The sequence below is a fragment of the Ochlerotatus camptorhynchus genome, unplaced genomic scaffold, assembly GCF_037179485.1.
Source record: "Ochlerotatus camptorhynchus isolate MF236.1 unplaced genomic scaffold, CSIRO-AGI_Acam_v1.1 ptg000133l, whole genome shotgun sequence".
Classification (NCBI taxonomy): Eukaryota; Metazoa; Arthropoda; class Insecta; order Diptera; family Culicidae; genus Ochlerotatus; species Ochlerotatus camptorhynchus.
Window position 1 is genome coordinate 290,302 of NW_027040623.1, and position 19,713 is coordinate 310,014.

At 40.2% G+C, this 19,713-nt stretch overlaps 1 protein-coding gene across 2 annotated transcripts in view; it reads right to left on the minus strand.

Annotated features, from left to right (window-relative positions):
- LOC135700346 (nuclear pore complex protein DDB_G0274915-like) overlaps positions 1–2,676 on the minus strand; it is a 224,465-nt gene extending 221,789 nt beyond the window's left edge. For both annotated transcript variants that reach the window (XM_065220834.1, XM_065220833.1), the window contains exon 1: positions 1,806–2,676. In XM_065220834.1, coding sequence (XP_065076906.1) covers positions 1,806–1,896 — 91 coding nt within the window. In that variant the 5' untranslated portion in view covers positions 1,897–2,676. The remainder of the gene's footprint in view (positions 1–1,805) is intronic.
- Positions 2,677–19,713: the final 17,037 nt, after the last annotated feature.

Below are 19,713 nucleotides of genomic sequence, written 5' to 3' on the forward strand. Positions count from 1 at the left end.
CAACTGGGATTGATCCCAGGCCCTTTGGGGTGAGAGGCAATCATGCTTATCACTACACCAGCGGCACCGCTAAGAAAAAAAAAGAGTTGAAAGGTCCAAAATGCTGATAAACATCCTTATTTAAATTCCTATAAATAAATCCATGAAGCAGAATCTTAAGAGTTTTTCTAAATTAAGACAATTTTTATCAAGTTTATATCGTATTGTCAACATAACAATAATCATATTAGAATTTTCGGGAAGCAAATCACACAAATATGAAAAATTCAGCAAATATAATTGCACCCCAGCAAATGTATGGCAGTTTGTATTGGACTTTTTATGAAGATAAACTCATTAAATGACATTTTTAGCACATTTAGTTCAAATTCTAAAACAGGCCATGCCCTACGAAATAACTATGCTGAAGGTCAACGACTGACAACCACAAAAATGTCAGACTAATCCATCAATTGAAGTCATACGAGAGGGGCTCCAGGAACCTAAACTGGTGATTTATATGGGCAAACTCATCAGTTCAACTCGTGTTCACTTTTATTTCCAGGTTAACTTAATAAATAATTTTTATTTGACAACGAATAGTAAAAAAAATGTGCCCTAATATATGTACACAAATTTACACGTTCATTCAAAATCTACGTTACAAACAGAACACGCATTTATAAAATTTATTCAAGTTTAAGTGTGTATCCGAGTCGTTCACGCAAATATTAGAAATTATGTCACCAGTGATATACCAGTGTTCCCTCCTTGGGGCTACCATGCCAAAATCATCCTCTAAATGATTCACTGGAGAATGTCGGAGGCTTTTAGAATTCGTCACGTCAAATAAGTTTCCACTTATGTTTGTTTTCCGCTCTGCGCGAGCTGTCTGGTGTGGTAATTCGATGTCTTCATCACAAGTCGTAGCGCGGATGATCGGATCGACCACCATCGTCGGGGGCCGGGTTATGAAATGCATTTTCGATTAAACAGACCATCAGATGTTCCTAATTGACAGTCGAAAAATCCTTGCTGAACACATACCGGTTTTCGATTAGCATCTTCAGTCTTCGCTGATGGCCTAATGGAATTTGAATGACGGCAGTATAGTATAGAATGAACAATTGATTTCGCACGAAGGTCGATGGTGGATGCGAATTAGTGATGCTGGATCATCAAAAATCCTAGTTGTGCGGGTATCTTCAACTATTTCATTTCATTCCTGAAATAATGAGTTTTCTGAAACAACAGCCTCTGCGATAATTATTAACCAATTAATATTTGGACATGCAAATTTCTCCCATCGCTACTAAAATTTATTCAGCTCTACAGTCAAAACAGAAAAACACGCTGAGAGAGGATTGCGTTTGTTTAGAAATTATACACTTTTGTTTGGTTTTCGCCTAAATCGACGTAATGCTTACAGAGATGAAAACAGCAAGCCAATTATTTTGCGAACAGACCGGCTTGATTTGCATGATCATCTCACAATCTTGAAGAGCACACGGAGCTCTTCCAAAAAAGCCAACCACCCTCACCTCATCACAATTACGAGTGCCATCGCCCCAAACTAACCCAAAAACCATCTCACAGACGCAGACGGGTTCGTCGCTTCAAAACAATGCAAGACTTCAACTTTGCTGCAACCCAGACCTGACGGTTTTTGGTTAGATAAAAAAAAATCAACGCTGCTCTCGCAACTGTCACGCGAACCTCTGATAACCCTTTCCATGACCCTCCCCCCTCCCACCGACTCATCGGCTTTTGAGTGGGAACATAATGGCAAACATCAAAATAGAAAACTTATCTACTAAGGCACTTACTTTGCTGCGCTGACGATTGCTGCAACAGTAATCCAACATTCAGCAACAGTATGAATATGTATGCAACCGATTTGCATTCACTGGGCCCCATCTCGGCAAGTTTTTGCTGTTTTCTTCACCTCACGTCAAAGGAAACCTGCTGTCTGCATACAATGTTTGGCTTCTCTCTCCCGCTGTGCACTTGTGCGTTGATGTTTTGGATAATTTACGCTTCCTCTATTTTTATCTTCGGTTGTGCGTTTTGCCTACACGTCATTAAAAACTTAATTTCATCATCTTCTCTCTTCCATCCAAAGCTTTCTGATAACAGCAAGCCGAACAAAAATAATAAGAAATAAAATCACTCGCCAATCAAATCGCAATTTTCACATTTTTTTTCTTCGCTTATTTTGCCAACCACACCAATCAATTGCACAATATCGGTTTCACCAACTTCTTCTGCAGTCGCTGTTGCTCCCCCAGTTTTTCTTCTTTCAACGGCTGGGGCTTCGGATCCAAACTCACGACACTGTCATATCGAAGTCACCTCAGAGCAGTTAGCTTCCCTCGATAAAGCTTCCTCGGTTCAAGAATCCCTATACCCTCCTGTCCAGCAGTCAAAACAGCTGATGGCCCTTCGCGAATTCCACCTTGCCGGATGAATCTCTTCGCACAATACCACAAACAATTATTGCACAACAGCTTGCACCTCAGGAAACGTAGAAAAAAGCACAACCCTTTCAAAGGTTCGTCGCTTGCTTGTATGCTCGTAGAAGTCTATCCCTCAAAAAAAAAAAAGCGAAACAAAACCGCAGGTCTAAAGTCAGAGAGCGACCAAAAACCTTAACGTCGCGTGCAGCAAACCCGTCCCCGATCTCAACGGTACGAGTGAAACTTCTGAACTGAGGAAGTGGAGTTTCTTGGAGGCCCCCATTCGGATCCACTTCGCTTCGCTCACCAGCAGACGACGACGGTGGCAGTGAAGAACTACCTACCTACCACACATACAACCAACGAACGTCGCAAATAGTATGGTTGTGTCGGTGTTGTGTGGGGCTCTGCATCATGGATCCAAAAGTGCAGAATAAAAATAAACTAACAACACAAGCAACTAGCAGCAGCTCGTCGATATTGAATGGCTTCGACGTGCGACGCGATACGATGGGAAGACCCGAGCCCAAAGTTGAATCACGCGCGTTTGTTCAATGTCGGATGAGTAGGTATCTACCACTCGAGGGTTTTGGGGACATTTTTGTTCTTTCCATATGTTCTGAATCATGAACAGCAGTTGAATCAGATTAATTCGTCAAGTTTTTCTTCTTGGCTCAAGTGCTGAGTGAATAAAATATGTGTTCTTGATTCATCTGCTTGGTATCCGGTTGCTAATGATCGGTACTGTCATCATACGAACACCGTTTGAAGAATGTATGTAAATGTCTGCTATTTATAGCGTATAGTTCTCTGAAAATCTGGACACTTCTTAAAATTCTCCACTAATTTCTGGATCAATGGAACTGAACTCCCCCTGATATTCCCCCTATTTTTGAAGCTTACCAAATTTCTTTGAAATACTCTTGCATTTTGCTAATGTTCAATAAAGTTCCTGAGGTTCTCAAATCTTCCATTAACATAGACTTCTAAAAGTTCTCGAAATGTTTCTGAAAATCTCTGCACTTCTGGAATATTTGATTGCTGCTAATAAGCATGTTTTGGGATTTCAATTTGGTGAAAAAAAAATTAAGGGTTGTGCCCTAGACACGACCGCAGTATTATGAATGGGGCGGGGCAGAACGTATCTTTTGTGCAGAATATAAAAAAAAGGTTGGACTTTGGATGTTAAACTAATTGCATAAATAGAGGTACCAGATATGTTCACGGAGAATGAGAGCGACCCAAATTTGAGTTTAGTTCACTCATAATTGCCAAAAGTGCAGGAACTCAGCGATGAGTAAATTTGCCTCATGTTTTCCCAGGTTTTTCCAGGATTTTCAAGGGAAAAATTCCCGAATTTGAGAAAAGTAAAGATTGGATTCACTCAGTATATTGGTACTACACCGAGATTGAAAAAAAAAATTTCGTCAATTTCCTCGTTTTCAGGCAGATTTTATAGGTTTTCCACAGAAAAATCATGAGACAAATTTACTCATCGCTGAGTTCCTGCACTTTTGGCGATTATGAGTGAACTAAACTCAAATTTAGGTCGTTCTCATTCGCCGTGTTTATTACCAACATAATATCATCGGTTGTATATCATCCTCTTAAGCAATAGTTTTTAAATGTTTGGCTTTTGTTTTTACTTATAATTGTAGTTTGATTAAAATTTATTTCCCGGAAAAAAGTGATCGTCAAATCCATGTTTTTTTTTAATTAAACGTTATAGACGGGGGGAGGGGGAGAGGGATATTTTGCATATCCAAGTCGCATTCCTCATTATGGGACAGGTGATAACGCCATGATCTACCTTTATCCGCTGACTTGCTGACGGTGATAGGAAATAATGTTACATTTTTCTATGCTTAGACTCATCAAATTTCTTGAGCACCAGTCAGCAAAAAAACCCTACATATTCTGGAGATCCCAGCAGTCCGAGAGGCTTTTAATAATTTTGTAGATTTTCGTATCGTCTGCATAGAAAACGCGGCATCCTGATGGTACCGTGCCGATTCAAATTTCGGACACTTAAACTCGAATTTCGGACACTTTTAAAAGTTGATTATCTCGGTCGAATATGATCCACATGTCTTGTAAATTTTAAAATTTTTTGACTAGTGCCCTCCACGATCATCTAACATTATTACTTTGTTTCTAACTGGATGTAATATTTAATTAAAAATGAAAGTGTCCGAAATTTGAATCGTCCGAAATTTGAATCGGAACGGTATCAGCAAGGCGACATCGTTTAAAAAGATCGAGAATAGTAGCGGTCCTAGGTTACTGCCTTGCGGGACTCCCGAGTTGTTTGAGAAAACATCTGATTCCAACGCGCCAATCTTGACATGTACATAGCGATTCACCAAGTAAGATCTGAACCAATCCACAGCAGTTGACGAGATGCCAAGTATCTCCAGCTTGGCCAGCAAGATATTATGGTCCACCGTGTCAAATGCAGCTTTTAGATCCATATACGCCGTATCGACTTGCCATCTGTCGTGATTTTCAGCGGGCCTGTCGGGTGCCTTCACAAAATGGTGTTGCTCCATGGTGTCAGGTGTGGGATGTCTCAAGTCTGAGGGAGCCTTACTGGGTGTCCCGCTGTCCAGTACTGTCCGGATGACCACTGGGTTGTGATTCCAGATCGCTTTGGAGCCGTGAGGTAAACTCAAGGAAACCCTCAGCTGGCCGAAGCGTATCGCTCACTGTTCGTCGGCCACGGAATATGAACACGACTGCTGCTTTCCTCTCCGTCCGCCGAGCAGATCCGCCACGGTTGTGGCACCGTCTGGGTATACTGGGAGTTCGCTGAATGGGGATTGCAGATCGCTTAAAGCCGCAGTGAGATAAACTCAGAAAAACCCTCAGCTGGCCAAAGCGGTTGCTGCCTACCGATTGAATGAACCCGGGTGGGGCACTGCTGCTTTTAGGGAGATGTGCTCTCCTCGCCGTCCGTCAATTGAATGAGCCCGAGTGGGGCACCGCTGCTGTTTTTTATGGAGATGTGCTCTCCTCGCCGTCCGTCAATTGAATGAGCCCGAGTGGGGCACCGCTGCTGTTTTTATGGAGATGTGCTCTCCTCGCCGTCCGTCAATTGAATGACGGGAAAATGATAATGCTCGCTCTTATAGTATTTGCTTTGCTACTGATTAAGCCGTCAACCAATCGTAATCATCAAATTTTCGGAGGACACAAACAGATGTGATTAAACAGTAAGTTTACTTTTAGTTGCTATTTTATATTTTATTATTATTTATATTATTATGATTACACAGCATCACTTTCCTACACCATCCTGAATCCATGCATCGCAGACAGTTAGAAGTGAACTGCACCAGGTTCGTGGACACGGAGCGCTTCGGGTAGAAACCGTGTTGTTCTGTATCGATATAATTTTTGCAGCGTGCGAACAGAGCACCATTTATGATAATCTCGAACAGTTTTGCGCAGGCACACAGGGAGGTGATTCCACGATAATTTATGACATTCCGTTTATCTCCTTTTTTGTGCACTGGGAACAGATAAGAAAGTTTCCAGCGGCAGGGGAACTCACATTGCTGTGCCGAGAGATTGAATAGCCTCGCAAGTGGAAGGCAGAGACTGGCTACACAACGTTTTAGAACTGATGACGGAATGCCGTCAGGTCCGGAGGCGAACAAAATGCGCGGAATAACGAAACTAAACACATCACGTGGCATCCCAACAGCAGCATCCAGCACTTGTGTTGGCGAAGCGGAGAAATCGTTGAACACTTGCTTGAAATGACGAGCAAACAAGTCGCATTTTTCTCTTTCACTATTAGCCGAGTCATTCCCGAGAAACATGGAACAAGGCAACCCGGATTCCTTCCGTTTTGAGTTGACAAACGACCAAAAACTTTTCGGATTCGTGCGAAGGTTCGCTTCCGTGCGTCTCACGTGTCGATTATAGAGAAAACGATTGTAATTTCGATAACTACGACTCGCAAAATTGAACAGTCGTTTGTAGTACGGCGAGTGAGAGTTACAATACTTTCGGAGGGCGGCAGAGCGTTGACGTTTTAGCACGCGTAGGCGTGGGTTAGACCATGCAGGCTTTAGCGGAGGTCGTCGAGCTGGGACAATGCGGAAAATAGCATCTTCCAGTGCAGCACTGAAAAAATCCACTGCATCATTCACGCTAGCGGCAGTTTCGATAAATTGCCAATCAATTTCCGCAAGTGCATTGTTCAATGCAACATAATCGGCCCGGCGGAAGTCCAAAGAGTAGCACTCAGATGACGGCGTAAAAAGAATCGGCGCAGGTAAACTAAATGACACGACGAGAGCGGGATGATCGGCATCTAGATCAATCAGTGGCTCGACCGGCAAGGAAACAGAAGTGCCCGGTAGTGCGGAATTATTTGCCAGGACAAGATCTAGCAAACGTCCATTTCGGTTTGGAAAAGTATTCACTTGTGTGAACCCGTAGAAGTTAAAACCGTCCAAAAGAGCACAGCAAGCAACTGGCATATGCGAAAGCAGTGGATCAATTAATGGTGTGCCACTGTCTGTAAAGCGCCACTGCAGACCAGCTTGATTGTAGTCACCAAATACGAAAGCGGGAGAGCAGGGACTTAATTGTGACGAAATTGACCTTAACGATTCCACATGCTCACGGATGATCGTGCAGTCGTTTTTGCGGTCGGGAGGCAGGTAGATTGCGCCTACACTAAGCTTGCTTTGTGGAAGTTCTACGACAATCCACAGCTGTTCCAGTTGACTGGAAATGGGTGACGTACTTACGTAGCTGGCTAGTCTAGTAGATACTGCAATCAGGACTCCGCCACCGCGCTATTTTTGACTGTTTAGGGCAGACCGGTCAGTTCTGAAGACGGAATAGAGTGACCCGAAAAGTTGCGATGAGTAAATTCGGTCGTCCAGCCACGTTTCCGTCAGCACAATCAAATCATATTCGGCCTCCGCAACAGCCAGGAAAAACGAGTCGATTTTAGTCCTCAGCCCACGCACGTTTTGGTAGTAGATCCGGAGACCATTCGAGGAGCAATCACGGGAACTAGAAATCGAAAGGACATCAGGTACCGAAAGCTCGGAATCGCTAACATACTCGCCTGAGGTTGCAGGCCGGAAGCCCCCGATACCATCACCGACAGTGTTGGAAAAGTTCGCGATATTTCACGAAGTTCACCAAGGGAAAAGTTCGCGAGTCATAGTGAGTTTTCGCGAACTTTTCCATCACTGATCACCGACCACAGGACCGGGACGATGACGATGGCGGATGTCTGCAGCAAGCGCGACTGGGTCGGGAGGTTCGGAAGCTTCCTCAGTGCCTGTTTTAGGGTGTCCCGGATCCGAGGAAGAGCAGGTGGCGGCATAAACTTGCTGGTAGTTGGCAGGACGGATGCATGGACATGATGTGGCTAGTGTGGATATCGCAGAACCGGAAACACAGCTAGAAGTTGAAGCGGTATCAGGCAAAGGAGAAGCTGAATCGTCAATATACTTGCCAGTAATAGCTGGTTGGAAGACCCCCGACCTACATCTACACTCAGGGCCGAGACGACTATGCAGAGCGCTGGCTGGAATAAGCGCGACTGAGGCAGAGAAATCAGGGGCTTCCAAAGTGCTATCCACGATGCGTCTCGGTGGTGATGGTGGTGGTCCAGAAGCAATAAAGGTAGCAGCATTATTCTTGGAAATCGTGTAAACATCATGAAGCGTTGCACTGGAATACGGAAACTGATCGGGCAAATGACTGTAACTAATGTATGCATACTTGCCTGACGACGATGCTTGGGAGACCTCACCACCGAACTCGACCGCAGGGCCAGAACGACTCTGATGGCAGGAAATAGAACGGCTTTGATGGCGGGAAACAGCTAGCGTGACTGGATCGAGTGGTTCGAGGTCTCCCATAATGCGACAGGCAGTGCGTTCTGGTCTACAGCGCTCCAATTCACAACGCAAAATCCAATTCTGAATCAGCAGACTGGGTCTAGTCCGGAAATGGGAGTTGAGAACTCGGAAGGTCCCGGAATAGGAGAGATCGTGATGGTAGGCGTGTTCAAACGAGGCAACCACATGTTTTTTTAACCGTCTTCAAATTCAAGGAACAAAATTCCTTTCGGCCATGTATCCGATCTAAGAGCAGCTTCGCGTAGTTTGGGATCCATTCCGACTTTGTACGAGATGAAGCTCATACGGCTGATGTCGGATCCTTTTTTGACTCGGATCTTCACACTGTACACAACCTTTGACCAGCTTCTCGATTGATTCAGATTTCACGCTAGGATGAATACGAGAAAGGTAAAGCCAAAACAGCTCGGTGGGTTCAGGGACAGTAAGGACCTCGGTAAAGGCATTGTCACCTGTTACTGCTTTAGAACCACCAACAAGTGGTTTGCTAGTGAGCGAGCCTTCATCGCGGCGCCGTTTTAAGCAGAATGATGTGCAACCAAGTGGTATTCGTTTATGATGACTGGGTTTGGGGAAAATGTTTAGTTCATAAAAACAGTGATAAAATTATCATTTGCGCATTTTTTTTTAAATTTTTTGATTAAAAATTGAAAAAGTATTTATTTCAGCAGATTCGTTAAGTAATATCCTGTCGATTGGCGTGTTTGGATTTCAATTTCACCTATAAATGACAAAGTTACAAGCGTTCAAAACCTAACACTATTTCACCACACATATTTTTTTGATTTGTATCCCAGTATAGTCGACAATAACGTAGTTCTACGTCAAAAGGGTCAAACCTCATCGTAGGCGGATAAAAAAAGATTTTTAAATAGAATGTTAATATAAAGGCCAACTGTTTTCCAGTAGCAACCCATTAAGCACCGCAACAATGGGTTGCTATTGAAAAACAGTTGGCCTTTAGATTAACATGCTATTTAATTGTTTGCAGTTCGTTCGCTTTTGCCGTTGCCCCGTTAAAAGCAAAGAAATGAAGATGTCCGATGAAATAAAGCTATACGTTGGTGGTGTATTAAAAAGGTCTATAGGGAGGTGTCTTTTGCTAAATTTTGAGATCATATGGGGGTGTCGTTATGTTGTTAAAATGTATCCAAGACATCATTTTTACAATAAAATTTAAAATTACCTAACGGAATAATTGGTCAGACCATTATTCCGCAAGGAAAGTGAATTTACATTCAGAATGCGCCACCTTCATGTCGATCACGATACTAATGTAATCGGTCTTACCTGTACCGATTTCTTTTGAACTGCGTACTAGGTCAAGAAATGCTAAGGAAAAGTAATTTCTTTTGCATTCCGTGTCCTATACCGTAGCACGTAAAAACGTCATTACTTTTCAGCTGCATACCAGGCTTAAAGCCTGGTACGCAGCTGAAAAGAAAACGGAAAAGTAATTTTTGAGGATTTTTCCCAAAAGAAAATTTGACAGCTATAGTCTACTAAATTTTGAGATTATAGGGAGATGTCGTCAAATTGTAAAATCAACACTTAAGCCTGGTACGCAGCTGAAAAGAAAACGGAAAAGTAATTATTGAGGATTTTTCCCAAAAGAAAATTTGACAGCTATAGTCTACTAAATTTTGAGATTATAGGGAGATGTCGTCAAATTGTAAAATCAACACTTATTAGTGTTTATGTTGTTTAAATGCATCCAAAACATCAGTTTTGCAATAAACGCCAACATTACCTAACGGAATAATTGATCAGACCATTATTCCGCAAGGAAAGTGAAATTGCATTCAGAATGCGCCACCTTCATGTCGATCACGATACTAATGTAATCGATCTTTCCTTTACCGATTTCTTTTGAACTGCGTACTGGGTCAAGAAATGCTGAGGAAAAGTAATTTCTTTTGCATTCCGTGTCCTATCCGGTAGCACATAAAAACGTCATTACTTTTCAGCTGCGTACCAGGCTTAAAGCCTGGTACGCAGCTGAAAAGAAAACGGAAAAGTAATTTTTGAGGAATATTTCCATTCCGACTTTGTACGAGATGAAGCTCATACGGCTGATGTCGGATCCTTTTTTGACTCGGATCTTCACACTGTACACAACCTTTGACCAGCTTCTCGATTGATTCAGATTTCACGCTAGGATGAATACGAGAAAGGTAAAGCCAAAACAGCTCGGTGGGTTCAGGGACAGTAAGGACCTCGGTAAAGGCATTGTCACCTGTTACTGCTTTAGAACCACCAACAAGTGGTTTGCTAGTGAGCGAGCCTTCATCGCGGCGCCGTTTTAAGCAGAATGATGTGCAACCAAGTGGTATTCGTTTATGATGACTGGGTTTGGGGAAAATGTTTAGTTCATAAAAACAGTGATAAAATTATCATTTGCGCATTTTTTTTTAAATTTTTTGATTAAAAATTGAAAAAGTATTTATTTCAGCAGATTCGTTAAGTAATATCCTGTCGATTGGCGTGTTTGGATTTCAATTTCATCTATAAATGACAAAGTTACAAGCGTTCAAAACCTAACACTATTTCACCACACATATTTTTTTGATTTGTATCCCAGTATAGTCGACAATAACGTAGTTCTACGTCAAAAGGGTCAAACCTCATCGTAGGCGGATAAAAAAAGATTTTTAAATAGAATGTTAATATAAAGGCCAACTGTTTTCCAGTAGCAACCCATTAAGCACCGCAACAATGGGTTGCTATTGAAAAACAGTTGGCCTTTAGATTAACATGCTATTTAATTGTTTGCAGTTCGTTCGCTTTTGCCGTTGCCCCGTTAAAAGCAAAGAAATGAAGATGTCCGATGAAATAAAGCTATACGTTGGTGGTGTATTAAAAAGGTCTATAGGGAGGTGTCTTTTGCTAAATTTTGAGATCATATGGGGGTGTCGTTATGTTGTTAAAATGTATCCAAGACATCATTTTTACAATAAAATTTAAAATTACCTAACGGAATAATTGGTCAGACCATTATTCCGCAAGGAAAGTGAATTTACATTCAGAATGCGCCACCTTCATGTCGATCACGATACTAATGTAATCGGTCTTACCTGTACCGATTTCTTTTGAACTGCGTACTAGGTCAAGAAATGCTAAGGAAAAGTAATTTCTTTTGCATTCCGTGTCCTATACCGTAGCACGTAAAAACGTCATTACTTTTCAGCTGCATACCAGGCTTAAAGCCTGGTACGCAGCTGAAAAGAAAACGGAAAAGTAATTTTTGAGGATTTTTCCCAAAAGAAAATTTGACAGCTATAGTCTACTAAATTTTGAGATTATAGGGAGATGTCGTCAAATTGTAAAATCAACACTTAAGCCTGGTACGCAGCTGAAAAGAAAACGGAAAAGTAATTATTGAGGATTTTTCCCAAAAGAAAATTTGACAGCTATAGTCTACTAAATTTTGAGATTATAGGGAGATGTCGTCAAATTGTAAAATCAACACTTATTAGTGTTTATGTTGTTTAAATGCATCCAAAACATCAGTTTTGCAATAAACGCCAACATTACCTAACGGAATAATTGATCAGACCATTATTCCGCAAGGAAAGTGAAATTGCATTCAGAATGCGCCACCTTCATGTCGATCACGATACTAATGTAATCGATCTTTCCTTTACCGATTTCTTTTGAACTGCGTACTGGGTCAAGAAATGCTGAGGAAAAGTAATTTCTTTTGCATTCCGTGTCCTATCCGGTAGCACATAAAAACGTCATTACTTTTCAGCTGCGTACCAGGCTTAAAGCCTGGTACGCAGCTGAAAAGAAAACGGAAAAGTAATTTTTGAGGAATATTTCCATTCCGACTTTGTACGAGATGAAGCTCATACGGCTGATGTCGGATCCTTTTTTGACTCGGATCTTCACACTGTACACAACCTTTGACCAGCTTCTCGATTGATTCAGATTTCACGCTAGGATGAATACGAGAAAGGTAAAGCCAAAACAGCTCGGTGGGTTCAGGGACAGTAAGGACCTCGGTAAAGGCATTGTCACCTGTTACTGCTTTAGAACCACCAACAAGTGGTTTGCTAGTGAGCGAGCCTTCATCGCGGCGCCGTTTTAAGCAGAATGATGTGCAACCAAGTGGTATTCGTTTATGATGACTGGGTTTGGGGAAAATGTTTAGTTCATAAAAACAGTGATAAAATTATCATTTGCGCATTTTTTTTTAAATTTTTTGATTAAAAATTGAAAAAGTATTTATTTCAGCAGATTCGTTAAGTAATATCCTGTCGATTGGCGTGTTTGGATTTCAATTTCATCTATAAATGACAAAGTTACAAGCGTTCAAAACCTAACACTATTTCACCACACATATTTTTTTGATTTGTATCCCAGTATAGTCGACAATAACGTAGTTCTACGTCAAAAGGGTCAAACCTCATCGTAGGCGGATAAAAAAAGATTTTTAAATAGAATGTTAATATAAAGGCCAACTGTTTTCCAGTAGCAACCCATTAAGCACCGCAACAATGGGTTGCTATTGAAAAACAGTTGGCCTTTAGATTAACATGCTATTTAATTGTTTGCAGTTCGTTCGCTTTTGCCGTTGCCCCGTTAAAAGCAAAGAAATGAAGATGTCCGATGAAATAAAGCTATACGTTGGTGGTGTATTAAAAAGGTCTATAGGGAGGTGTCTTTTGCTAAATTTTGAGATCATATGGGGGTGTCGTTATGTTGTTAAAATGTATCCAAGACATCATTTTTACAATAAAATTTAAAATTACCTAACGGAATAATTGGTCAGACCATTATTCCGCAAGGAAAGTGAATTTACATTCAGAATGCGCCACCTTCATGTCGATCACGATACTAATGTAATCGGTCTTACCTGTACCGATTTCTTTTGAACTGCGTACTAGGTCAAGAAATGCTAAGGAAAAGTAATTTCTTTTGCATTCCGTGTCCTATACCGTAGCACGTAAAAACGTCATTACTTTTCAGCTGCATACCAGGCTTAAAGCCTGGTACGCAGCTGAAAAGAAAACGGAAAAGTAATTTTTGAGGATTTTTCCCAAAAGAAAATTTGACAGCTATAGTCTACTAAATTTTGAGATTATAGGGAGATGTCGTCAAATTGTAAAATCAACACTTAAGCCTGGTACGCAGCTGAAAAGAAAACGGAAAAGTAATTATTGAGGATTTTTCCCAAAAGAAAATTTGACAGCTATAGTCTACTAAATTTTGAGATTATAGGGAGATGTCGTCAAATTGTAAAATCAACACTTATTAGTGTTTATGTTGTTTAAATGCATCCAAAACATCAGTTTTGCAATAAACGCCAACATTACCTAACGGAATAATTGATCAGACCATTATTCCGCAAGGAAAGTGAAATTGCATTCAGAATGCGCCACCTTCATGTCGATCACGATACTAATGTAATCGATCTTTCCTTTACCGATTTCTTTTGAACTGCGTACTGGGTCAAGAAATGCTGAGGAAAAGTAATTTCTTTTGCATTCCGTGTCCTATCCGGTAGCACATAAAAACGTCATTACTTTTCAGCTGCGTACCAGGCTTAAAGCCTGGTACGCAGCTGAAAAGAAAACGGAAAAGTAATTTTTGAGGAATATTTCCATTCCGACTTTGTACGAGATGAAGCTCATACGGCTGATGTCGGATCCTTTTTTGACTCGGATCTTCACACTGTACACAACCTTTGACCAGCTTCTCGATTGATTCAGATTTCACGCTAGGATGAATACGAGAAAGGTAAAGCCAAAACAGCTCGGTGGGTTCAGGGACAGTAAGGACCTCGGTAAAGGCATTGTCACCTGTTACTGCTTTAGAACCACCAACAAGTGGTTTGCTAGTGAGCGAGCCTTCATCGCGGCGCCGTTTTAAGCAGAATGATGTGCAACCAAGTGGTATTCGTTTATGATGACTGGGTTTGGGGAAAATGTTTAGTTCATAAAAACAGTGATAAAATTATCATTTGCGCATTTTTTTTTAAATTTTTTGATTAAAAATTGAAAAAGTATTTATTTCAGCAGATTCGTTAAGTAATATCCTGTCGATTGGCGTGTTTGGATTTCAATTTCATCTATAAATGACAAAGTTACAAGCGTTCAAAACCTAACACTATTTCACCACACATATTTTTTTGATTTGTATCCCAGTATAGTCGACAATAACGTAGTTCTACGTCAAAAGGGTCAAACCTCATCGTAGGCGGATAAAAAAAGATTTTTAAATAGAATGTTAATATAAAGGCCAACTGTTTTCCAGTAGCAACCCATTAAGCACCGCAACAATGGGTTGCTATTGAAAAACAGTTGGCCTTTAGATTAACATGCTATTTAATTGTTTGCAGTTCGTTCGCTTTTGCCGTTGCCCCGTTAAAAGCAAAGAAATGAAGATGTCCGATGAAATAAAGCTATACGTTGGTGGTGTATTAAAAAGGTCTATAGGGAGGTGTCTTTTGCTAAATTTTGAGATCATATGGGGGTGTCGTTATGTTGTTAAAATGTATCCAAGACATCATTTTTACAATAAAATTTAAAATTACCTAACGGAATAATTGGTCAGACCATTATTCCGCAAGGAAAGTGAATTTACATTCAGAATGCGCCACCTTCATGTCGATCACGATACTAATGTAATCGGTCTTACCTGTACCGATTTCTTTTGAACTGCGTACTAGGTCAAGAAATGCTAAGGAAAAGTAATTTCTTTTGCATTCCGTGTCCTATACCGTAGCACGTAAAAACGTCATTACTTTTCAGCTGCATACCAGGCTTAAAGCCTGGTACGCAGCTGAAAAGAAAACGGAAAAGTAATTTTTGAGGATTTTTCCCAAAAGAAAATTTGACAGCTATAGTCTACTAAATTTTGAGATTATAGGGAGATGTCGTCAAATTGTAAAATCAACACTTAAGCCTGGTACGCAGCTGAAAAGAAAACGGAAAAGTAATTATTGAGGATTTTTCCCAAAAGAAAATTTGACAGCTATAGTCTACTAAATTTTGAGATTATAGGGAGATGTCGTCAAATTGTAAAATCAACACTTATTAGTGTTTATGTTGTTTAAATGCATCCAAAACATCAGTTTTGCAATAAACGCCAACATTACCTAACGGAATAATTGATCAGACCATTATTCCGCAAGGAAAGTGAAATTGCATTCAGAATGCGCCACCTTCATGTCGATCACGATACTAATGTAATCGATCTTTCCTTTACCGATTTCTTTTGAACTGCGTACTGGGTCAAGAAATGCTGAGGAAAAGTAATTTCTTTTGCATTCCGTGTCCTATCCGGTAGCACATAAAAACGTCATTACTTTTCAGCTGCGTACCAGGCTTAAAGCCTGGTACGCAGCTGAAAAGAAAACGGAAAAGTAATTTTTGAGGAATATTCCCAAAAGTAAATTTGACAGCTATAGGGAGGTGTCTTTTGCTAAATTTTGAGTTCATAGGTAGGTGTCGTCTAATTTTAAAATCAACAATTATCAATTTTTATGTTGTTAAAATGCATCCAAAACATAATTTTTACAACAAACGTAAAAATAACCTAACGGAATAATTGGTCAGACCATTATTCCGCAAGGAAAATGAAATTGCATTCAGAATGCGCCACCTTCATATCGATCACGATACTAATGTAATCGATCTTTCCTTTACCGATTTCTTTTGAACTGCGTACTGGGTCAAGAAATGCTAAGGAAAAGAAATTTCTTTAGCATTCCGTGTCCTATCCCGTAGCACGTAAAAACGTCATTACTTTTCAGCTGCATACCAGGCTTAAAGCCTGGTACGCAGCTGAAAAGAAAACGGAAAAGTAATTTTTGAGGATTTTTCCCAAAAGAAAATTTGACAGCTATAGTCTACTAAATTTTGAGATTATAGGGAGATGTCGTCAAATTGTAAAATCAACACTTAAGCCTGGTACGCAGCTGAAAAGAAAACGGAAAAGTAATTTTTGAGGATTTTTCCCAAAAGAAAATTTGACAGCTATAGTCTACTAAATTTTGAGATTATAGGGAGATGTCGTCAAATTGTAAAATCAACACTTATTAGTGTTTATGTTGTTTAAATGCATCCAAAACATCAGTTTTGCAATAAACGCCAACATTACCTAACGGAATAATTGATCAGACCATTATTCCGCAAGGAAAGTGAAATTGCATTCAGAATGCGCCACCTTCATGTCGATCACGATACTAATGTAATCGATCTTTCCTTTACCGATTTCTTTTGAACTGCGTACTGGGTCAAGAAATGCTGAGGAAAAGTAATTTCTTTTGCATTCCGTGTCCTATCCGGTAGCACATAAAAACGTCATTACTTTTCAGCTGCGTACCAGGCTTTATTAGTGTTTATGTTGTATAAATGCATCCAAAACATCATTTTTACAACAAACGTTAAAATTACCTAACGGAATAATTGGTCAGACCATTATTCCGCAAGGAAAATGAAATTGCATTCAGAATGCGCCACCTTCATATCGATCACGATACTAATGTAATCGATCTTTCCTTTACCGATTTCTTTTGAACTGCGTACTGGGTCAAGAAATGCTAAGGAAAAGAAATTTCTTTAGCATTCCGTGTCCTATCCCGTAGCACGTAAAAACGTCATTACTTTTCAGCTGCGTACCAGGCTTAAGACGGAGCAGCATCGAATTTCAGCCCCAAGCGGACGGATCTGAAGCAGTCAGAACAAACGCAAGAAGAAAACCAACAACGGAATGAGGAAGAGACCAGTACGTATGCTGTTGTAGTGACTGGAGGTGCATCGCCAAACGAGAAAGCGGTTGAGGTCCTGGTGGTGGTGATGGATGTGGCGTCTCCGGACGCCGAGAGGAACAATGGAGAGAAAGCAAGTGCTGCTAGAAACAGCAGCCGCCTGTTTTCAAGTACAAAAATGATGCGTATTACTACTACAAATTCGAGATAGTGGATTATACCGAGAAGTAGTGGATAAAGGACGAAGATAAGGTCAAGCGGCGGGCGCTGCTGAAGGGAAAACAATTGGAAGAAGTAAAGGAGTTGAGGGCACGGATGAAAGCGGAAGCTGAACTCCAAGGAAGAGTAAGAAGAACTCATAAACAATTACCATAATTAATATGTTATTGTTATTATAAAATTATGTATTGGTTCCCGGCTCCGTGGAGTCCTCTTGAACATTTGAGCCTAACAAATAAACTAGTCAAAAAAATCTGAAAGCACATAATCCTCATAGTAATAAACATTTTAAATGCAGCCAAATTTGAAATATTTCGAGTTAGATCTCACATTGCAACTAAATTGAGTGCAACTTGTTTTAAAAAATCAATGAAAAATATCGAAATGTTTGTAGTTATGCTAAATAAAGATAATTAAAAATGCGTCCGAGTGAACCACTAGCCAACTAATTTTGCTCCCTTTCAGTTATCTTCGACCTCACGGGCCATCACGAACCCAGACATAACGCAAGGAAAAGGTGGATACGATACACATTTCCTTACACACATCCACTCAAATCGAGACGCTACCACTACATTTTCCGCGCATGTACGAAGGCGACGACGGCGGCCATGCCGTAACCACCGTAGCACGCGACGCCTGCTTTGCACTCACGTCGTTCGTCGTTAGGCAGGAAGGTAGGTAGCTAGGTGCCTATAACAACAACGAATGGGTGGAAATATGAACGGCTGTGTGCATATTGGCAATCGAATTCCATCGCTTCTACACTGTGACTGTGGCCGGCGACTGATGGTGAACGCTTTTCATCTTATTGGAGTTTCGGCTCAATCCGAGCAGAATAAGGTTCTATATTTGTTCGCTACGCTTTCAATGACAAACTGCCCGCACATGATTTTGTCACTGTTGTTCTGTGTCCACCAATATGTCGATTGTGAATGTGGACAAGGTTACCAGGACGCTGATCACATCCTTTGGTCTTGTGCGGAGTATCGTGGAGTCAGATCACATTTTTATGATTCCCTTCGGGCTCGAGGTAGACAACCTAATGTTCCAGTTCGGGATATTTTGGCTAGACGCGATCTGGAGTTTATGAAACTCATATATGTTTACTTTAAGGATGTTAACCTTAGATTGTAAGTTTGATTAACCTTGTGTTTAGTTTGTGGTTTGTACGTCTGGGTTTTTTTTTTTCAATGTTTGTTTTCAAGTTGAATAGAAATAATTTCATGCTTTAGGATTAATTAAATAGTTATATCGTAAACCACATTTAAAACCTCCTTCATCCCTTTTCCCATCCAAAAAATTGTAAATCCCCACTAACCTCGAGACGACCGCGAGTACTCGGTCCAGTTCCTTTAACTTTAAATATAAGACAGTAATAATGTATAACGCAAAGGATAACTCGGCTCTGTAAAGTTTATTCGATTGAGCCTGTACAAATAAAGTAATTACAAAAAAAAATATGTCGATTGTTGCTCTTACTGCATATAGCCGACTGATTGTTCGGAATTGTTACAGGTTCAGTTGGAGGAAGTCAGATAGAAGCTGAAAATCCATTAAGAGGAAAGGGGACTTTATTAATTTTTGGAAATTCAAAACCAGTTTTTTTCGTTTCAAACGTAAATTCTGTCAATGAATTTTTTTACTTCACTGTTTTCCAGTAGGCCAGAAGAATGCAACGAACACATTTTCATGAACGTAATTTGGTTTTGACCGAAAAAAAAATGCTTTTGAAATTTAACAAAATTAATTACGTTAATTATGGTTATGTGAATTTATTGGAAGATAAAAGCCGGATGCACAGTAGGACTAACAGAATCGGGTCATTACTGTATTAGCATATTTAGAAGAAAGAACAAAAAACTTTCAACGCAATTCTTAAATCAATACTTGGGATACAAATGTAGAGGTAGTACAAACATGGTATATATCTCTTTTATTAATGTTTGTAAACTTCATACAACTCGATTTATTAATTCCATCCGTTGACTACCGTAGAGTTCTAGTGCAGCTGCCAAAATTCTACCGCCAGTATGAAAGTGAGCTAAATTCTAAAAAAAAACTTAGTATGCTTTGATAAACTGAAGCATGTTTGCTGGCGATTATTTGAATCCTAATTTATTTTAAAGCTTTGACTTCATCTTTCTGGAATTAATCCGTAAAACGGAATTGAATCTTTGGTAGAGCAATATGTGTTTGAATTTCAAGTTCCATTGTCTAAAATATTTTTATTATGCAATCTTTTTTATCTTTTTGAGCCAATATTTTACGAAAAGCGGAAACAGTCTTAACCTTTCAGTGCTCGTGCCATTTTTGTAATGCGAGCACTCGCGCGTTGTACTTTGTATAACACATCTGGGCTGTCCGTTCCACCTCGGAATATCTCCTGATCCTGACCATATAGAAGGTTACAGTCTTCGGCAAATTTGCTCAGTTGGCAGCTTAATAA